General features: G+C 43.7%; 1 protein-coding gene across 1 annotated transcript in view; it reads right to left on the bottom strand.

Annotated features, from left to right (window-relative positions):
* FAM47E (family with sequence similarity 47 member E) overlaps positions 1-13662 on the bottom strand; it is a 32265-nt gene extending 18603 nt beyond the window's left edge. Inside the window, exons 1-5 of the mRNA XM_070371899.1 lie at positions 13430-13662; positions 8558-8909; positions 6553-6692; positions 3803-3961; positions 1457-1517 (exon numbers count right to left, since the gene is read on the bottom strand). Of these exons, the coding sequence (XP_070228000.1) occupies positions 1457-1517; positions 3803-3961; positions 6553-6692; positions 8558-8909; positions 13430-13503 (786 nt within the window). The 5' untranslated portion in view covers positions 13504-13662. The remainder of the gene's footprint in view (positions 1-1456; positions 1518-3802; positions 3962-6552; positions 6693-8557; positions 8910-13429) is intronic.
* Between the last annotated feature and the right edge of the window lie 6639 nt (positions 13663-20301).

Below are 20301 nucleotides of genomic sequence, written 5' to 3'. Positions count from 1 at the left end.
TCTTTGGCATTGCACTTCCATGGGATTGAAACAGGAAAACCATTCCGTCCTGTAGCCACTGGAGTTTTCCAAATTTGCTGGCATATTGAGTGCAGCATGTCTCAGCTTCATCTTTCAGGAATATGCTAACTAGGTTGGTCACCTCCACTTTTGTTCCAAGGAGTGATGTCTTTTAATTTCCACTTGACTGCAGTCACCATCTGCAGTGATTTGATCACACCCAAAATTATCTGTCATGAAGATCTTTTTTTCTTCTGTGTGTTTCCCACCTCTTCTTTATCTTCTGCAGTGATAGGTCCAGATTTCTGTCCTTTATTGATCTTTGTTTTCTGTTCCTTGGTATCTTAATTTTCCAACTTTTCACTCTTCTGGTTTTCCTCTATTTCACTTTCATCAAGAGGTTTTTGAGTTCCTCTTCACTTTCTTTGCTAAGGGTGGTTCATATCTGACGTTATTGATATTTCTCCTTTGCACTCTTGATTCCAGCTATTTATAAGTCTTCCCAGACAGCCATTTTGTGTTTCTTTCCATGATGTACCTCTGCATAGAAGTTAAATGTCAGGGTGACAATATTAATCAGGCACTTGACTATCAGATCTCCCTTAAATCTTTTCTATTTGTAAATCAGTCTATTTAGTTCCAATGGTCCAGTGGTTTTCCCTACTTTCTTCAATTTCAGTCTGACCTGCAATAGATTTCTGAGCAAGAGGCAGGTCAGGTCTTGTCTTTTGCTGACTGTATTCCCTCTTTGGCTGCAAAGAATATAATCAATCTGATTTTATTGTTGATCCATGTCCATGTCAATAAAGTCTTCTCTTGTGCTGTTGGAAGAGGGTGTTTTTATGGAGTGCATTTTCTCTCTTGTTTTTGCCATGATCCAGTGGATGTTTCCAAGCAATTTGGTCTCCAGGTGTTTCTTGACTTTTCTCAAACCAGTCCCCTATAATGAAAAGGACATCTTTTTGGAAGTTAGTTCTAAAAGGTCTTGTAGGGCTTCATAAAACCGTTCAACTGGAGAGGATCTTCTCCTGACCCAGGTTTGAACTGGGTCTCAGCATTGCACCATGCATGTGGTCATCACACTGTATACCTTTTGAGCATTACTTTACTTTGAATGTGAGATGAGTGCAATTGTCGCGTATAAAATTCAAAGCATTCTTTGGCATTGCCTTTCAATTTGGGATTGGAAAAAAAACAAAGAGCCACTTTAAAGTCCTGTGGCCACTGCTGAGTTTTAAAATTTGCTTGGCTGCAAGCTTGCAAACTTTCCAGAAATTTCACCTACAAGAAACATTTTCATTCCACATGGTGGGAGAGTCAAAAGATGCCTTTATGACTTTGTCTATTTGACTGAGATTTATCCAAATGCTGAGCAACTAACACTTTTTTTTTTTAACAAAAGCAACTTTGAGTTCAAATTGTAAAAAGTAGGTTGTAAGTATTAATAGTAACTTACAAAGGCAGTAGCCCAGTTGCAGAAGTCGCTAACTCCTTCGATGTTTTTCAGAAGAAGCAGACTGGCTTTGAGCAAACCTGTTTCACGTGGCCTTTTTCATTATTGGCTAGGATGTGACAAGGACTTTTTGGGACAGTAATCCATCAAAGAATTATAATATAAGATGCCATGAATCCAAGTGGATTTCAAATAGTATCTTGGGGAGGAATTCATAATTGCACGTATTTTTAACAGTCTCTTGCAAGCTCATACAAATTATGTGTTAATATTTTCAAAGATCATATTCTCATTATCAATATCATAAAGACAAGTATACCATGTTATTCAGAATAATTAAAGTTGATGTAGAATTTTATCATTGCAAGTTAACTTTTTTAAAAATTATGAGTACCATTTATTAAGACCTGTGTCAGGTAAAAACATAAATTATAGTGACTGGAATCTTCCAAAGTCTTAGACAATATTGACACAGGACAGAAAATTTGAATTGTTAGTAAATCTAGATTTAATTTGTCCTTCTCTGGCCTGTCAACAGTGATTTTAGACTTTTGCCTAAAAAATGCTGCTAAATTCAGTCTGAAACTGTTTCCACTGTTTCCCCATCTATTTCCCATGAAGTGATGGGACCAGATGCCATGATCTTAGTTTTCTGCATACTGGGCTTTAAGCCAACTTTTTCACTCTCCTCTTTCACTTTCATCAAGAGGATTTTTAGTTCCTCTTCACTTTCTGCCATAAGGGTGGTGTCATCTGCATATCTGAGGTTATTGATATTTCTCCCAGCAATCTTGATTCCAGCTTGTGCTTCTTCCAGCCCAGCATTTCCCATGATGTACTCTGCTTATTAGGCAACAACTATGGCTTCCTTACTGGCTCAGATAGTAAAGAATCTGCCTGCAATGCAGGAGACTGGGGTTTGATCCCTGGGTTGGGAAGATCCTCTAGAGAAGGAAATGGCAACACAATCCAGTATTCTTGACTGGAGAATTCCATGGACAGAAGAACCTGGCAGGCTACAGCCCATGGGGTCAAAAAGAGTCAGGCTGAGTGACTAACACTTTCACTTTCACGTGCCAGGTACTATTCTAGGCATTAGGATTCAGCTGTAAATAAAGTTAAGAACCAGGACTTCCCTGGTGGTCTAGTGGTTAAGAATCTGCCTGCCAGTGCAGGGAACACAAGTTCGATCCCACATGCTGGGAAAGAACTAAGTCCATGTGCCATAACTATTGAGCTTGTGCTCCAGAGCCCAGGAGACACAACTACTGAGACCTGAGCACCCAGAGACTATGTTCCGCAGCAAGAGAAGCCACTGCAGTGAGAAGCCAAAGCTCTGCACAAAGGGTAGCCCTTACTTGCTGCAACTACAGAAAGTCTGTGCAAAGCAATGAAGACCCAGTGCAGCCAAAAGTAAAATTAAATATTAAAAAATATTTTCAAAAATAAATAAAGTTAAGACCCTGTCCTTAGTCATGTCCGACTCTTTGCGACCCCATGGACTATACAGTCCATGGAATTCTCTAGGCCAGAATACTGGAGTGGGTAGCCTTTCCCTTCTCCAGGGTATCTTCCCAACCCAGGGATCAAACCCAGGTCTCCTGCATTGCAGGAGTATTCTTTACCAGCTGAGCCACCAGGGAAGCCCTCACAATTGATAGGGAGACACAGCAAAGAGATAAAAAAAAAAAAAAAAGTATGTGTGCGTGGTACGCACTGCGTTGCTTCAGTCATGTCTCTTGGCAATACTATGGACTGCAGCCCACCAGGCTCCTCTGTCCATGGGATTCTCCAGGCAAGAATACTGGAATGGGTGGCCACACCCTTTTCCAGGGGATCTTCCAAACCCAGGGACTGATCCCTTGTCTCTTAAGTCTCCTGCATTGACAAGTGGGTTCTTTACCACTAGCACCACCTGGGAAGCCCCAAACAAATATGTACCAGGTAATTGTAAGTGATTTAAAGAAAAATAAACCAGGGCAGGAAGGATGGAGAGTGATGACAGGGGGCTGTTTATACAGAAAAGGCCTCTCTACTAAAGTAATATTTGAGCAGACCCAGAAGAAAGGGACCAACCCATGTAGATATCAAACATGCAGCTACTAGGCTGATAAGAACAGCATTGCAAAGGCCCCAAGGTCAGAGCTGAGAATATATGAGAAATACAAAAAGGCCACTGTGACTGGAGAGGCGTGATTAAAGGATACAATAGTAGAGGACAAGGGCTAAGAGATAACCAGAACCTGATCATAAGGGACGTGAGAGGCAAGAATAAGGACTCTGGATTTTACTCTGAATAAGTAAGCAATTATAAAATTTTGAGCATAGGATTGATATTGTGCGACTTACGTTTTTTGGTTTTTGTTTTGCAGAATCACTTTAGCTACTGTGCAACGAATAAAACAGGGCATGGGTTGGGGGCTGGGTGGAGGCCATGAGACTAGTGGAAGCCATTCCAATAATTCCAATAATCCAGGCAAGAGATGATGGCACCTCACAACAGACTGACTGTAGTAGAACAGACTGACTGTAGTAAAACAGACAAGATTCCAGATATATTTCAAAGGTACAGGCATTAGGGTTTTTTTGTTTTTTGGCAGTTTGCAACCATTGTTTCAAAAGCCACTGAAAGAATGGAGTTACTACTTACTGATCTGGAGGAAACAGAAGGGGGAGTAGGTTTGGGGAAGAAATTAAGATTTCAGCTTGGACTTGTCAAGTCTCAGATGCTAGTTATATGTTCAAAGGAAAATGTTAAACAGTTTCTTGTATTAACCTTTTTTTGTTTGTTTAGTTGGTTATTCACCAAACTACTGGTCTCAATCATGATGAATAAAAGGGCTTCTACCATAAATAATTTAAAAAGCCATTCTGGGCTAATCAAAACCATTCAAGTTGTCAGCAGTTTTCTTCTCCCACAGCTTTCCTAGAGTAGTGTAGACACAACCAAATTCCCTCGATTGCTGATAATTTGCATCCATTTAATGAAATAAGGAGCTTCTGGTGGCTCAGATGGTAAAGAATCTTCCTACAATGCAGGAGATCCAGGTTTGATCCCCAGGTTGGGAAGATCCCCTAAAGAAGGGAATGGCTACCCACTCTAGTATTCTTGTCTATAGAATTTCATGGACAGAGGACCCCAGCAGGCTACAGTCCATGAGGTGGCAGAGAGTCGGACATGACTAAGCAACTAACACTTTCACTTTCAATGAAATAAAGCCTTCCCTGGTGGCTCAGTAGCAAGGAATCCGCCTACAGGAGAAGGGGTTTGATCCCTGGGTCAGGAAGATCCTCTGGAGAAGGAAGTGGCAACCCACTCCAGTATTCTTGCCCAGGAAAATCGGGCAATGGACAGAGGAGCCTGGTGGGCTACAGTCCATGGGGTCGCAAAAAGAGTCTGACACAACTAGGCAACTAAACAACAACAGATTAAACACCACTAAACACTACTCAGAGCAGGACCCACGGATCCTTTCCCTCCTTCTCAGGAACTTAATTACTTTTGCTTCTCTTAATTATTGTAAAGATTCTTAATTAGTCCTAAAGTAAAGTGAAGAAGAACTAAAGAGCCTCTTGATGAAAGTGAAAGAGGAGAGTGAAAAAGTTGGCTTAAAGTTCAACATTCAGAAAACTAAGATCATGGCATCTGGTCCCATCACTGCATGGTAAATAGATGGGGAAACAGTGGAAACAGTGTCAGACTTTATTTTGGGGGGCTCCAAAATCACTGCGGATGGTGATTGCAGCCATGAAATTAAAAGACGCTTATTCTTTGGAAGGAAAATTATGACCAACCTAAATAGCATATTAAAAAGCAGAGACATTATTTTGCCTACAAAGGTTTTTCCAGTAGTCATGTATGGATGTGAGAGTTGGACTGTGAAGAAAGCTGAGCACCGAAGAATTGATGCTTTTGAACTGTGGTATTGGAGAAGACTCTTGAGAGTCCCTTGCACTGCAAGGAGATCCAACCAGTCCATCCTAAAGGAGATCAGTCCTGGGTGCCCTTTGGAAGGACTGATGTTGAAGCTGAAACTCCAATACTTTGGCCACCTGATGTGGAGAGCTGACTCATTTGAAAAGACCCTGATGCTGGGAAAGATTGAGGGCGGGAGGAGAAGGGGACAACAGAGGATGAGATGGTTGGATGGCATCACTGACACAATGGACATGGGTTTGGGTGGACTCTGGGAGTTGGTGATGGACAGGGAAGACTGGTGTGCTGTGGTTCATGGGGTCGAAAAGAGTCGGACATGACTGAGCAACTGAACTGAACTGAACTGAAAGTATTCTAAAGATGAGAAGCTTTGAGAAGGTAACTACAGAGAGTCACTGACTTAATGATAGTTCGTCTTAGAATTTTTCCACTTCACGATAGTGCAAAGCAATAGTCATGCAGAAGAAAATGTACTTTGAATTTGGATTTATTTTCCTGGGCTGGTGATATGCCGTGATGACCCTGTCTGGTGATGCTGGGCAGTGGCAGTGACCCATAGTTCCCCACCAGCCATGTGATTATGAGGGACAACAGCTAATATACTTACGACCACCCTATATCCACACAATCAACATTTTCCTCACCTTCAGTACTGTAGTCTGTCTATAAATTTTGTGAGATAGTCAATACTTTATTATACAGTAGGCTTTGTGTTAGATGATTTTGCCCAATTGTAAGGCTAATGTAAGTGTTCTGAGCATATTTAAGGTGGGCCAGGTTAAGCTATGGTATTCGGTAGGTCAAACATATTGCATGCATTTTTGACTGATGGTATTTTTCATTTATTATGGGCTTATCATTGGAAAAGACTCTGATGCTGGGAGGGATTGGGAGCAGGAGGAGAAGGGGACGACAGAGGATGAGATGGCTGGATGGCATCACTGACTCGATGGACGTGAGTCTGAGTGAACTCCGGGAGTTGGTGATGGATAGGGAGGCCTGGTGTGCTGCGATTCATGGGGTCGCAAAGAGTCAGACATGACTGAACGACTGATCTGATCTGATCTGATCAACACAATCCCACTGTGAAGTCGAGGAAGATTTGTACTAGAATGTTTCATCAGGGGACAGGAATGAGCAAGAGGTTAAGAACCATACTTACAGTCCCAAGTAGACTTGGGTCGAACGTTTTTTTAAAAGTTTTGTGGGTTTTTTCATTCTTTTCCTGATGCCCTGACAATAGGCCCATGTGTCTTCCAGCTTCTTGTCAGGATCCAGAACTTCCAGCACCTTTAATAAGAGCTACAAACAGAAAACAACTTAGGAGAAAAGAAAGATGTACTGAAAAGGGGGCTCTCTGATTCTCAAAGATAACAGATCAACACATCCCTTCACTTTGCCTTTCTAGTTGGTCGATACCATTCATCAGTTCCAGTGCAAATATGGTGCTGGGTGCTGCCAGTTAATGCCCATCAGCTGGACATTAGCTGTGTAGCCTTTTTACTGAAGTTTCCATCTCCTCTAGATAGAACAGTGACTCTGGGCCCATTTGGACCCCAGTACCTCCCTGAGAAAAGTACCTCTAGAGGGTGTCTGTGGTTTTTGACTGCCTACCATCCATTCAGGGCTTCCCTGATGGCTCAAACAGTAAAGAATCTGCCTGCAATGCAGGAGACCCAGGTTTGATCCCTGGGTCAGGAATATCCCCTGGAGAAGGAAATGCAATCCACTCCAGTATTCTTGTCTGGGAAATCCCATGGACAGAGGGGCCTGATGGGCTATAGACTGTGGGGTCTCAAAGAGTTGGACATGACTGAGCAACTAACACTTTCACTTTCACCACCCATTCATCCTCCTATGAGTAACAGTATCTAGACTTTTCTTTGGAAAATCACCTCTCCCTCCATTCTCAGTCCTTGTGGTCTGAACTGGCCTAACAGCTCTTCACACCACAGCCTGGCCTGGCCAGTCAGGCCTACGGTGACTGGCTAACCCAATGAGACCCAGGGAAATTAGGTCATGAAATTTTCCTGGAACCATGCAAAGATGTATTGTTTTCCAAAGTAAAATTGACATCTAGAGTTGCTGGTGGCAACCACGGCACCACAAGAAGAGATCCTGCTTCAGAAGGAAGACAACACATCTATTTGATGAGGTCAGATATGAGAATAAAAACCACAGTTCCATGTGCCCTCTAAGGATGCGTGCAGAGGATCTCTTTGTCACAGACTCAGAAGCTCTGATCCACGGGAGTGTAGTGAAGGAAAGCCCAGGGGGCAAACCACTGATTACAAATTCCAGTTGTAATGAGAACCTACTGTAGAGCACAGGGAACTCTACTCAGTGCCCTGTGGTGACCTATACGGGAAGGAAGTCCAAAAAAGAGGGGATATATGTAGGCATATAGCTGATACACTTTGCTGTATAGCAGAAACTAACACAACATTGTAAAGCAACTATGCATGCGTGCGTGCTCAGTCACTAGGTCATGTCCGACTCTTTGCGACCCTACGGACCATAGCCCACCAGGCTTCTCTGTCCATGGGATTCTCCAGGCAAGAATACTGGGCCAGTTTGCCACTTCCTTCTCCAGGGGATCTTCCTGACCCAGGGATTGAACCCATGTCTCCTGCCTCTCCTGCACTGCAGGTAGATTCTTTACCACTGAGCCACCAGGGAAGCCCATGCTAAGTATATAGGAGCTGAAAGTCAAAGAATCCTGGGACATTGATGACACATTGCAGCTGCTGCCCAGCTCTGGTCCTGGCAATCTGGTGAATTTTCCTGTGACTTTTCAGGTGCCCACCCATTAATAACTTCTTATGGACACCTCCCAAGACCAGGCTAAAATGACAGAAGCAAGACTGAACAATTCCTCCACTGTTTTCTCCCCACAAAAGACTCACAAGCAAAATTGACTGGTAGAGCTTCAGAGGTAAAGAAGTCAAACATTTCTGGGTTGCTGAGCCTTTATAAGTTGGCTGGCTTCTTGGCGGTATGGTGCTGTCATCGGCATTTCCTGAAAGGCTGCTCCACACCCCAGAAGAACTCTCCCCAGGGAGACAGTCATCGTCCTCACTCCTGGAGGGAACTCCCCAGGCATCTAAGGAGCAACATTCTCCAGGCCCCATGGAAGGCCCACCCACAACCCCGGGACAGGAGGTCACCTCGGTGGGCATGTCTTCTTCCAGGTCCGGATAAAGAGCCAAGGGGTGCAGGGTCAGCTGGGCCTCAATGGCTGCCAGGAATGCCTTCCGTGCCTGCTGGGCTGGCGAGAGCTTGGAACACAGGGCTGTGTGCCTCTTCTTAGGGGCAGGTGGGGGAGCTCTGTGATAAATTTGGGGGAGAAGGCCCTCCCTGGGGCCCAGAGTGGCCAGACCTTCACAAGGCGGGCAGCCTCTCCTGAAGTCATCCTGTCCCGTTCTCACGAATCTCCACCGCCGGCTGTCCAGGGAGGTGGGACCTGGCAGCCCGCCCTTGTGCTCCATGAAGCACTTGGAGGGCAGATTCTCTCTGTACCTGCAAGACATCATGGCAGTAGTCTGACCACAAGGGTGAGCATGGGAGAAGGAGTTTTCGAGGAGGCTGGCCTCTACCTGTGTTAGGGGAGAGTTGGAGGAAGGGAGGGTCATGTGAGAAGGCAGAGTTCCCATACTCCTGGTTCAGGGCACATTATCACTGGTCTGTATGACCCTCTCTCCTGTTTCTTTATTTGATGTTATTCCCATGTTCCATCCTCACTGCCCCCTCTCCACAGGCACAACCACTCTAACAGATTTGGAATGTACCTTTCTGTTTGCAGGGGCTTTCCTGGTGGCTCAGACAGTAAATACTCTGCCTGTATTGCAAGAGACCTGAGTTTGACCCTGGGTGGGGAAGATCCCCTGGAGAAGGGAATGGCTACCCACTCCAGTATTCTTGCCTGGAGAATCCCATGGAGAAGCCAGGTGGATTATAGTCCATGGGGTCACAAAGAATCAGACACTACTGAGTGACTAACACTTTCACTTTTCACTTCTGTTTGAAGACATCCTTATAAGACCTGTATTGTTCTTTTGTGTCCATGTATCCTTACTGTACATAAATGGTCTTATTTTGTTACTTGTTTACAAAGCAAGATACCATGAAGGCCTATCCATGTCACTCTGTGTAAATGTAATTCATTATTATCACCTGCAGTCACCAGCTATCCCCTCTCTTTCTGAAGGATACTTATAATTTATAACCCCTCCTGGACTCTGTCTCATCCTTTAAAGGGACACAATGCAGTGGGAAGAACCTGGACATGGTGACAGTTCACCCCCACCTGGGCTTCCCTGGTGGCTGACATGGTAAAGAATCCGCCTGCAATGCAGGAGGCCTGGGTTCGATCCCTGGAGGAGGGCATGGCAACGCACTCCAGTATTCTTGCCTGGGAAATCCTACGGATAGAGGAGCCTGACAGGCTACAGTCCATGGGGTCACAAAGAGTCAGATATGACTGATTGACTAAGCACAGCACAGCACCCCCAACTAGCTGAATGATGTTCACCCTACCTTTAATCTTTGTGGGCCTTGATTTCTCCTCTCAACTCAGTGGGGTCAAGGGCAGCAAACTAACTGTTCATGTGCTGTATCAGGCCCACAAACCCATCATTTGATCCCCTTTGTGCTTTAATAAGAATCATAATAGTTCACATGTAAGGAAATCTTTCTATATAACATGTGCTGTGCTCAATGCTTTACATGAATTAATCTCATAACAATCCTATGAAGTAGGTACTAACATTATTCCAGATAAGGAAACTGAGGCACAAAGAAGTTGAAAAACAAAACAAACACTTGTCAAAGTTCCCACAGTTAATAAGGGGGAGAGCTGTGATTTTAATACAGTTAGTGTGACTCTGGAGAAAGGTAAGAAAGGTGTTTATATGTGAGAGCTTCTGACATATAAAAAAGCTCATACAAATAATGTGGAACAAAAATCAGGAGCTCTGGGAACACTAGGTCCACCTTTCCATGGAGCCCCTATTGGTATAGTGGCTGCCATCTTTAGACAAGTCCTGTGCTCTCTTATTCACAGTCTCCATTGTTCCCTACTACCTTATATGCAACCTGCTTCACACAGCTTCTTTACCCCATCAGACAGTTATTTGCACTGAGTTTTTAGGGCAGGAAGCTAAGATGGAAGAGATCTATGGACAAATAGAAAGGAAAATGAAACCTGGATAATCTAATATATCCAGCCATTGCCAAAGTCAGGACTTGGCATTTGAGCAGCTTAATGGCATTATCTTAATACATCACATGGCACTAGTCAGATATTTCTATATTATTGGTGTCTTTCCTTGAAGCCTCTTCCACCTCCAGGCCCCTTTCATCTATAATGACCCATTACAGTAAATCTACTTCTTGTCACACTCATCTTTATAGGCACAAAACATTTTAAGAGATTCCAGCTTTATCCTTATCCTTTTCTTGTGAGTCCTGGAAACTTCTTGCTTGCTGTGCATGCATGTGTGTGTTTTAAGGGTTTAATCCATCTCTACTGTGAAAATATAGATGAGAGGATACAAAAATATGAGTTTACAAGTTGCTCTTTGCAATTAATAAATCACTCCTAAATAGCTAAGTGGTGGGGATGTTGAAATTCTATCTAACGTTGAGATTTGATGACCCACTCAGCATGACTTGTTAGCAAGTTACCCTCTATAGTACCAAAGTTCTTCCCGACCCAGGAATCAAACTGGGGTCTCCTGCATTGCAGGCAGATTCTTTACCAGCTGAGCTACCAGGGAAGCCTGTAGCTACCAGGGAAGCTTGTAAATGTGTTTCCCACACATTTACAACTAATTCAAACATCCAAGTGCTTCATAAAATCAAATCTGATGACCAATATTTTTACTCAAGCACAGTCATACAACTCAAAATGGGGAAAGTGTAGCAGCTAGCTCAAGCTTGATAGAACATTAGAGCTGGCACAAACTTTGAAAGAAATCTAGTCTAACTTCCTCACTTTTCAACGGGGAAAGGAAGTTCCAAAGAGGTGAATAAGGGAACCAGTCTGGCTGGAGGACTTGCCTCACTTTGCCTCTCATAGCTGATAAACTTGCCTCTCTGCATTCTGTTAAGTTCATGAAAATTTTTGCTTAACCCAGAAAATAACGCAAGAACATTTTTCTAAGCATTTACTATTTTCACAGTCACTATATGATACTCGGATATTTCCATCTTTAAGAACTGCAAAAGAGTATTGGGCATTTATCCTAAAGAAACGAAAACTTATCTTCACAACAAAGTCTGTACACAAATGCTTATAACGGCTTTATACGTAATAACTAAAAACCAGAAACAAACTGAATGTCCTTCAACAGGGGAATGGAAAAACGATGGATAAACATCTGTGCCATGAAATATGACTCAGCAGTAAAAATGAACCATTGATGTACGCAACATCTGGGATGGGTCTCAAGGGCTTCTGCTTAATGCCAAGGAACCAATCTCAAAAGGTTTAATATCTTTATAAAAGTATTATTCTATTTATCTAACATCCTCAAAAGAACAGAATTCTAGATATGGAGACCAAATTAGTGGTTGCCAAGTGGTGTGAGTGGTAAAATGAGTGAAAACTAAAGCATGGCATGAAGTGGCTCCCTTGTGGTAAGGAAACAGCTTTGTATCTTGATATATACATATAACAATATTTTACTGAACTACACATACACACACACACATACACACACACACACAAGTACAAGTGAAAACTGGTGAAATTCAAGTAAAGTCTACCATCTAATTCATACATATACACAGTGCTGATTTCCTGCTTTGGTAATGTACTATGGTTATGCAAGATGGTACCACTGCCAAGCATCTGAAAGAGGGTACATGGGACCTCTGCACTATATCTGCAACTTCTTGTGAGTCTATAGTTATTTTGGAACAAAAAGTTTGAAACTGGGGGTGGGAGAGATTCTCAGAGGAGTCCACAAACTCTAACATGTATACAGTGCATATATGTGGCAGTAACTGTTTTACAAGTGCTAAGTCACTAAATCCTCACAGTTTGTGTGTTAGTCGCTCAGTCATGTCCAACTCTTTGCGACCCCATGGACTGTAGCCTACCAGGCTCTTGTGTCCATGGCATTCTCTGGGCAAGAATACTGGAATGGGTTGCCATTTAGCAATCCTAGAAAGCTCATTCCTTTTATCGTTCCCATTTTACAGTTAAGAAAACTGAGCCCAGAAAGAGCAACTAATTGTCTAAGCTCACCATTCAAACGAGGAAAACTGGCCTTCACCTCCAGCCTTGCTGATTGTAGACTTTGGAATCTTAACCACCACATGGCTGCTGCCTCCAAGAGCGCTGAATTCCGTTCTCATAAACAGCTCAAGGAACCAGCCAAGGCAAAAAGCCTCGGGTTCCTGTCTTGTGCAGTGATGCCAACCATTTATAATGGCAGCTGACCAGCCCAGGGCCTGAGGCATCCCCCCCAAACACCAGCTCGGCTTAGTCACAGTCACCTGCTGGGCGGGGAAAGAATTCTGGTGCGACCCCTCAAACATCCAGACCCCTCACACTGGATGTAGGATGCAGGCGGCTAACCCTGAGAAGAGTGGGTTGCAGGCTAAACCATTTTCTGCAAAGCACTCTTCCGCCATCAGTTTCCCATCTGGAGGTGTGTTACTCAGTAGTTCAGTTTTGTCCGACTCTTTGTGACCGCACGGACTGCCAGGCTCCTCTGTCCATGGGATTCTCCAGGCAAGAATACCGGAGTGGGTTGCCATTTCCTTCTCCAGAGGATCTTCCTGACCCAGGAATCGAACCCGTGCCTCCTGCATTACAGATAAGGAATCTGCCTCTAGAGAACAGTAAAGAGCGTGGCACGAGCTGGTTATGTTCTATTCGATCATTTAGGTGCGGGAGACCTAAAGGAGGGAAGGAAGCCGGGTCCCCCGCGGCCATCCGCCACCCCCCGGCCCCGACCCCAGCAAGCACGGAGCGCAGGCGCCCCCGCGCGGCACCCACGGGATGCGCCCTAGCTCGAGCTCGCGCTTACCTGGGCCTGCAGGTCCTGCCCACCCGCATCCCGGCCCGCGGCGCCGGCGGGAACAGCCGACTGTGGTCAGCCATGGTCCCTCGGCCGCCCACCCGGCCTCCGGTGGTGTGTGTTCCTCGCCGCTCGGGTCGCTAAGAGACCCGCCGAGCTGTGCGCTGCCCAGACTCGCCCGGGGCGCGGAGCAGCCCAGGCGCCCCCTGCTGCTACCGGCGATCGAGCGACCCCGAGGCGTCTCTGCGCCCAGCCACCCACAACCCCTCCTCCAACGCCTGGAGGCGTGGACAGTGGCAGGGGAAGCTCGAAGAATCGGGTTCTTGGTTAAATTCTGTGTGTTTTTTTTTTTTTAATCTGTTGTGATTAAATCTATCGGGATTTCATCTGTTGGGGTCAGTGTTCATGCTTTTCTTGCACACCACCGGTTCAAAAACTGTGTTGAAGGAAGAAAGCAGCTGGGGAGAGAACAAAGGAAAGAATGGAAAGAGAGCGAAAGGAATAGACTGACTTGTAATGGTGGGAAGGCCTTTTAGCACGGAATGTTTTTCTGGAGGTCCCGGAAATCCGTAACTCACCGCCTCTGTAAATCGGGGGGTGTGCACTGGTAACTAGTCACCAGCTGGTTCCCAGAGTCCCTCCTAGCTCTTGTGTTACTTGCTCCTTCTGCCTGGACTCACTAAAGCAGTGAAAATGCCATCCAGTTGGCCCTGGTAGGCAGATGCCCTCGTAAATATGGATTGCATGAGGATGTATTTTGGGGTTTGCTAAGTTCTCTTGCTACTTCTGAGTGTTCCTGATTTAAATAGTAAGCCTTGCTTCTAGAGAAAATGGCAGCAAAACATTCTCTTCCAAAATTACTTTTTGCGGCCATTTAAAGATGAGTCTTCTCTTCAGACTCTCTGGGAATAAATTAGCGTCACATCTGGGCACCTGTTAAATATCTGGATGGTAGTAAAGGTGCCCCAGCTGTCTCTAATTTCAGCATCTTCACCTGCCATGTGTGTTCAGCTGTCTTTTCTGGGCACAGTGAATGCCTTGGAGTCCCACCACTTGAGATAACCCATAACTCTGCTGTTTAATAATTAAGCACACAGGGACTCCCCACCCCAATGGCTAAGACTCTGCATACCCAACACAGGGGGCCCAGTTTGCATCCCTGGTCAGGGAACTAGATCCCGCATGCTGCAACTAAGATCCAGTGCAGCCAAATAAATAAATGAATATTTTTTAATGAGTTCTTTAAAAAATTATGCACACACATACACCACTCCCTGGCACATTGATTTTCTAGCCTGAAAACGGGGGAAATAAAAGGATATAAGAAGTAATAACTTATAGGGTTATTGGGAAATTCAGTGAGATGATGAATGTAAAGCATTTAATGTAGTGCTGGCAAGTAGGAATCACTCAAGAATTACTGAATATGATTATCTCCGGGCTTCCATGGTGGCTCAGATGGTGTGAACTGGGGATAATAATATTTGCCCAGCTACTTCACAGGGTTGTTATAAGACTTAATGTAGAAAGCTACAAATGTAATCATGATAAGGGGTCCTCTTAGTTGTTTTTATTATCTGTGAGAATACCTTTAATATTGTTGGATTGCAAATTCAAACGTTTACTACTTTGAGGAAATAGGATTTCTCCCTAGGACTGAGGATTAGAGTCATGCCCACCTTGCCTTTTGTACTGTGCATGGCACACGGTAGGTCATCATTCAACAAATATTGTCTGTTATGGCCTTCCTAGGCACTGGGGATGCAATGGGGAATAAAACAGACTTGGTGTTTGTCATCCTGTTACTTAGTTTGTAGTGTTGTGTGAATAAGAAACCACTTGTTTTTCATGACTCTTGCATTCTCACAAGTTGATATTTGCTTCATGTAGTAATTTTGATTTCATATCTGCTTAGTTCAGTCCAGTTGCTGAGTTGTGTCTGACTCTTTTCAACCCCATGCGTGGACTGTAGCACACGAGGCTTTCCTGTCCATCACCAACTCCCAGAGCTTGCTCAAACTCATGTTCATCAAGTTGGTGATGTCATCCAACCATCTTATCCTCTGTTGTCGCCTTCTCCTCCTGCCTTCAGTCTTTCCCAGCATCAGGGTCTTTTCCAGTGAATCAGTTCTTCATATCAGGTGGCCAAAGGATTGGAGCTTCAGCTTCAGCATCAGTCCTTCCAATGAATATTCAGGACTGATTTCCTTTAGGATTGACTGGTTGGATCTCCTTGCTGTCCAAGGGGCTCTCCAACACCACAGTCCAAAAGCATCGGTTCTTTGGCACTAAGCTTTCTTTACGGTCCAACTCTCACATCCATACATGACTACTGGAAAAACCATAGCTTTGACTAGACGGACCTTTGTAGGCAAAGTAATGTCTCTGCTTTTTAATATGCTACCTAGATTGGTCATAGCTTTTCTTCCAAGGAGCAACCATCTTTTAATTTCATGGCTGTAGTCACATCTGCAGTGATTTTGCAGCCCAAGAAAACAAAGTCTCTCACTGTTTCCACTGTTTCCCCATCTATTTGCCATGAAGTGATGGGACTGGATGCACTAAGTTTTTTTTTATTTCACCACATCCCATGCCTTAATTAAAGTCATTACTCAGGGAATCTCTCATTCATTCTCTTCCCTTCTTTCCCTTTTGCACCGCAAAGGAAACATGTGTTACATATAGTAATCTAACAAGTAGATGTTTTTTAAAAGGAAGGATGGAGACTTCCCTGGTGGTCCAATGGTCAGGACTCCTTGGTCTTAGTGCAGGGGGGCCAAGTTCTCTGGTCAGAGAACTAGATCCCCAGGCCACAACTTAAGATCCTGCCTGGACTTCCCTGGTGGTCCAGTGGTTAAGAATCCTCCTGCCAATGCAAGGGACCCAGGTTCCATCCCTGGTTCAGGAGGATGCCACTTGCTATGGGACAACTTAGCCCATGATCCACAGCTACTGAGTCTGCACTCGAGAGCCCCCACACCCACGGCAACTACTGAGGCTTGTAAGCCTAGAGCCTTGGCTCGCAACAAGAAGCCATGGCAATGAGGAGTCCACGCACCACAACGAGAGAATAGCCCCCACTTGTCGCAACTAGAGAAAGCCCACGCACAGCAACAAAGACCCAGTGCAGCTACAATATATACAAACACAAACAAATAAATTAAATTCTAAACAATAGTTTAAAGTGGGTATTTGGAAATAAAATGATCACACTCTCTGCCAATAAGGCAAGAAAAAAACACCATCATCCTTACTTTTTTTTTAATTTGGCTGCACCAGATCTTCATTGCAGCATGTGCAGGTAATCAAGAGAGAAAACAATCCACAGAATGGGAGAAAATATTTACAAATTATATATCTGATAAGAGTATAACATCCAGAATATTTTTTCAGAAAAACTCCTACCACTCAATAACAAAAAGACAAATTAAAAAATTTTGGCAAAGGACGTGAATAGATATTTTCCCAAAGATACACAAATGGCCAGTAAGTACATTAAAAGATGCTCAAAATCATTAGTCATTGGTGAAATATAAATCAAAGCTACAATGAGATACTACTTCATGCCAACTAGGATGGCTATAAAAACAAAGAAAATTACATAGATTAGCAATGATGTGGAGAAATTGGAACATTTATGATTACTGCTAGGAATGTAAAATGATGCAGCCAATTTGAAAACAGTTGGACAGTTCTAACATGGACTTACCATGGGCTTCCCAGGGGGTGCAGTGGTAAAGAATCCACCTGCCAATGCCTGAGGTTCAAGAGATGCTGGTTTGATCCCTGGGTCAGGAATATCCTGGAGGAGGAAATGGCAATCTACTCCAGTATTCTGGCCTAGAAAATTTCATAGACAACGTAGCCTGATGGGCTACATACAGTCTGTGGGGTCACAAAGAGTGAGACACAACTGGAGTGACTGAGCATTCACCACCCATAAGACTTACCATATGACCCAGAAACTCCACACCTGGGTATATATCCAAAAGAGTTAAAAACAGGGACTCAGATATTTGTGCAAAATGTTTATAGCACCATTATTCACAGTAACCAAAAGATAGAAACATCTCAAGTGTCCATCGACAAGTAATGGATAAATAAAATATGATATATACATGCAATGGGATACTATAAAGCCACAAAAAGAAGGAAATTCTGATACTGCTACAACATGTATGAACCTTGAAAACATTATGTTACATGAAATAAGCCAAGTGCAAAAGGATACATATTGTATAACACCACTTATATGAAATATATGGAGTAAGTAAATTCCCTGAGACAGGATTTAAGTTAGAGGTTACAAGAACTCAAGGAGAAGAGGAATGGGGAGCTATCCCTTAATGAATATGAAATTTCTGTTTAGGGTGAGGAAAAATTTTGGAAATAATCTTGATGGTTGTATAACATTATGAATGTAATTAATGCCACTGAATCATACAGTTTCAGTTCAGTTCAGTCGCTCAGTTGTGTCCGACTCTTTGCAACCCCATGAATTGCAGATCGCCAGGCCTCCCTGTCCATCACCAACTCCCGGAGTTCACTCAGACTCACGTCCATCGAGTCAGTGATGCCATCCAGCCATCTCATCCTCTGTCGTCCCCTTCTCCTCCTGCCCCCAATCCCTCCCAGCATCAGAGTCTTTTCCAATGAGTCAACTCTTCACATGAGGTGGCCAAAGTACTGGAGTTTCAGCTTTAGCATCATTCCTTCCAAAGAACACCCAGGGCTGATCTCCTTCAGAATGGACTGGTTGGATCTCCTTGCAGTCCAAGGGACTCTCAAGAGTCTTCCCCAACACTACAATTCAAAAGCATCAATTCTTCGGCCCTCAGCTTTCTTCACAGTCCAACTCTCACATCCATACATGACCACAGGAGAAACCATAGCCTTGACTAGATGGACCTTTGTTGGCAAAGTAATGTCTCTGCTTTTGAATATGCTATCTAGGTTGGTCATAACTTTCCTTCCAAGGAGTTAGCGTCTTTTAATTTCATGGCTGCAGTCACCATCTGCAGTGATTATGGAGCCCAAAAAAATAAAGTCTGCCACTGTTTCCACTATTTCCCCATCTATTTCCCATAAAGTGATGGGACCAGATGCCATGATCTTCGTTTTCTGAATGTTGAGCTTTAAGCCAATTTTTTCACTCTCCTCTTTCACCTTCATCAAGAGGCTTTTTAGTTCCTCTTCACTTTCTGCTATAAGGGTGGTGTCATCTGCATATCTGAGGTTATTGATATTTCTCCCAGCAATCTTGATTCCAGCTTGTGTTTCTTCCAGTTCAGCGTTTCTCATGATGTACTCTGCGTAGAAGTTAAATAAGCAGGGTGACAATATACAGCCTTGACGTGCTCCTTTTCCTATTTGGAACCAGTCTATTGTTCCATGTCCAGTTCTAACTGTTGCTTCCTGACCTGCATACAGATTTCTCAAGAGGCAGGTCAGGTGGTCTGGTATTCCCATCTCTTTCAGAATTTTCCACAGTTTATTGTGATCCACATCCTCAAAGGCTTTGGCATAGTCAATAAAGCAGAAATAGATGTTTTTCTGGAACTCTCTTGCTTTTTCCATGATCCAGCGGATGTTGGCAATTTGGTCTCTGTTTCCTCTGCCTTTTCTAAAACCAGCTTGAACATCAGGAAGTTCACGGTTCACATATTGCTGAAGCCTGGCTTGGAGAATTTTGAGCATTACTTTACTAGTGTGTGAGATGAGTGCAATTGTGCAGTAGTTTGAGCATTCTTTGGCATTGCCTTTCTTTAGGATTGGAATGAAAACTGACCTTTTCCAGTCCTGTGGCCACTGCTGAGTTTTCCAAATTTGCTGGCATATTGAGTGCAGCACTATCACAGCATCATCTTTCAGGATTTGAAATAGCTCAACTGGAATTCCATCACCTCCACTAGCTTTGTTTGTAGTGATGCTTTCTAAGGCCCACTTGACTTCATATTCCAGGATATCTGGCTCTAGGTGAGTGATCACACCATCATGATTATCTGGGTCATGAAGATCTTTTTTGTACAGTTCTTCTGTGTATTCTTGCCACCTCTTCTTAATATCTTCTGCTTCTGTTAGGTCCATACCATTTCTGACCTTTATCGAGCCCATCTTTGCATGAAATGTTCCCTTGGTATCTCTAATTTTCTTGAAGAGATTTCTAGTCTTTCCCATTCTGTTGTTTTCCTCTATTTCTTTGCACTGATCGCTGAGGAGGGCTTTCTTATCTCTTCTTGCTATTCTTTGGAACTCTGCATTCAGATGCTTATATCTTTCCTTTTCTCCTTTGCTTTTCGCTTCTCTTCTTTTCACAGCTATTTGTAAGGCCTCCCCAGACAGCCATTTTGCTTTTTTGCATTTCTTTTCCCTGGGAATTGTCTTGATCCCTGTCTCCTGTACAATGTCACGAACCTCAGTCCACAGTTCATCAGGCACTCTATCTATCAGATCTAGTCCCTTAAATCTATTTCTCACTTCCACTGTATAATCATAAGGGATTTGACTTAGGTCATACCTGAATGGTCTAGTGGTTTCCCCTACTTTCTTCAATTTCAGTCTGAATTTGGCAATAAGGAGTTCATGATCTGAGCCACAGTCAGCTCCTGGTCTTGTTTTTGTTGACTGTATAGAGCTTCTCCATCTTTGGCTGCAAAGAATATAATCAATCTGATTTTGGTGTTGACCATCTGGTGATGTCCATGTGTAGAGTCTTCTCTTGTGTTGTTGGAAGAGGGTGTTTGTTATGACCAGTGTATTTTCTTGGCAAAACTCTATTAGTCTTTGCCCTGCTTCATTCCGTATTCCAAGGCCAAATTTGCCTGTTACTCCAGGTGTTTCTTGACTTCCTACTTTTGCATTCCAGTCCCCTATAATGAAAA

This window comes from Bos mutus, chromosome 6 (assembly GCF_027580195.1).
Source record: "Bos mutus isolate GX-2022 chromosome 6, NWIPB_WYAK_1.1, whole genome shotgun sequence".
Taxonomy (NCBI): domain Eukaryota; kingdom Metazoa; phylum Chordata; class Mammalia; order Artiodactyla; family Bovidae; genus Bos; species Bos mutus.
Note: the sequence above shows the minus strand (reverse complement) of the source record. Positions and strands in the feature narration are given on the sequence as shown.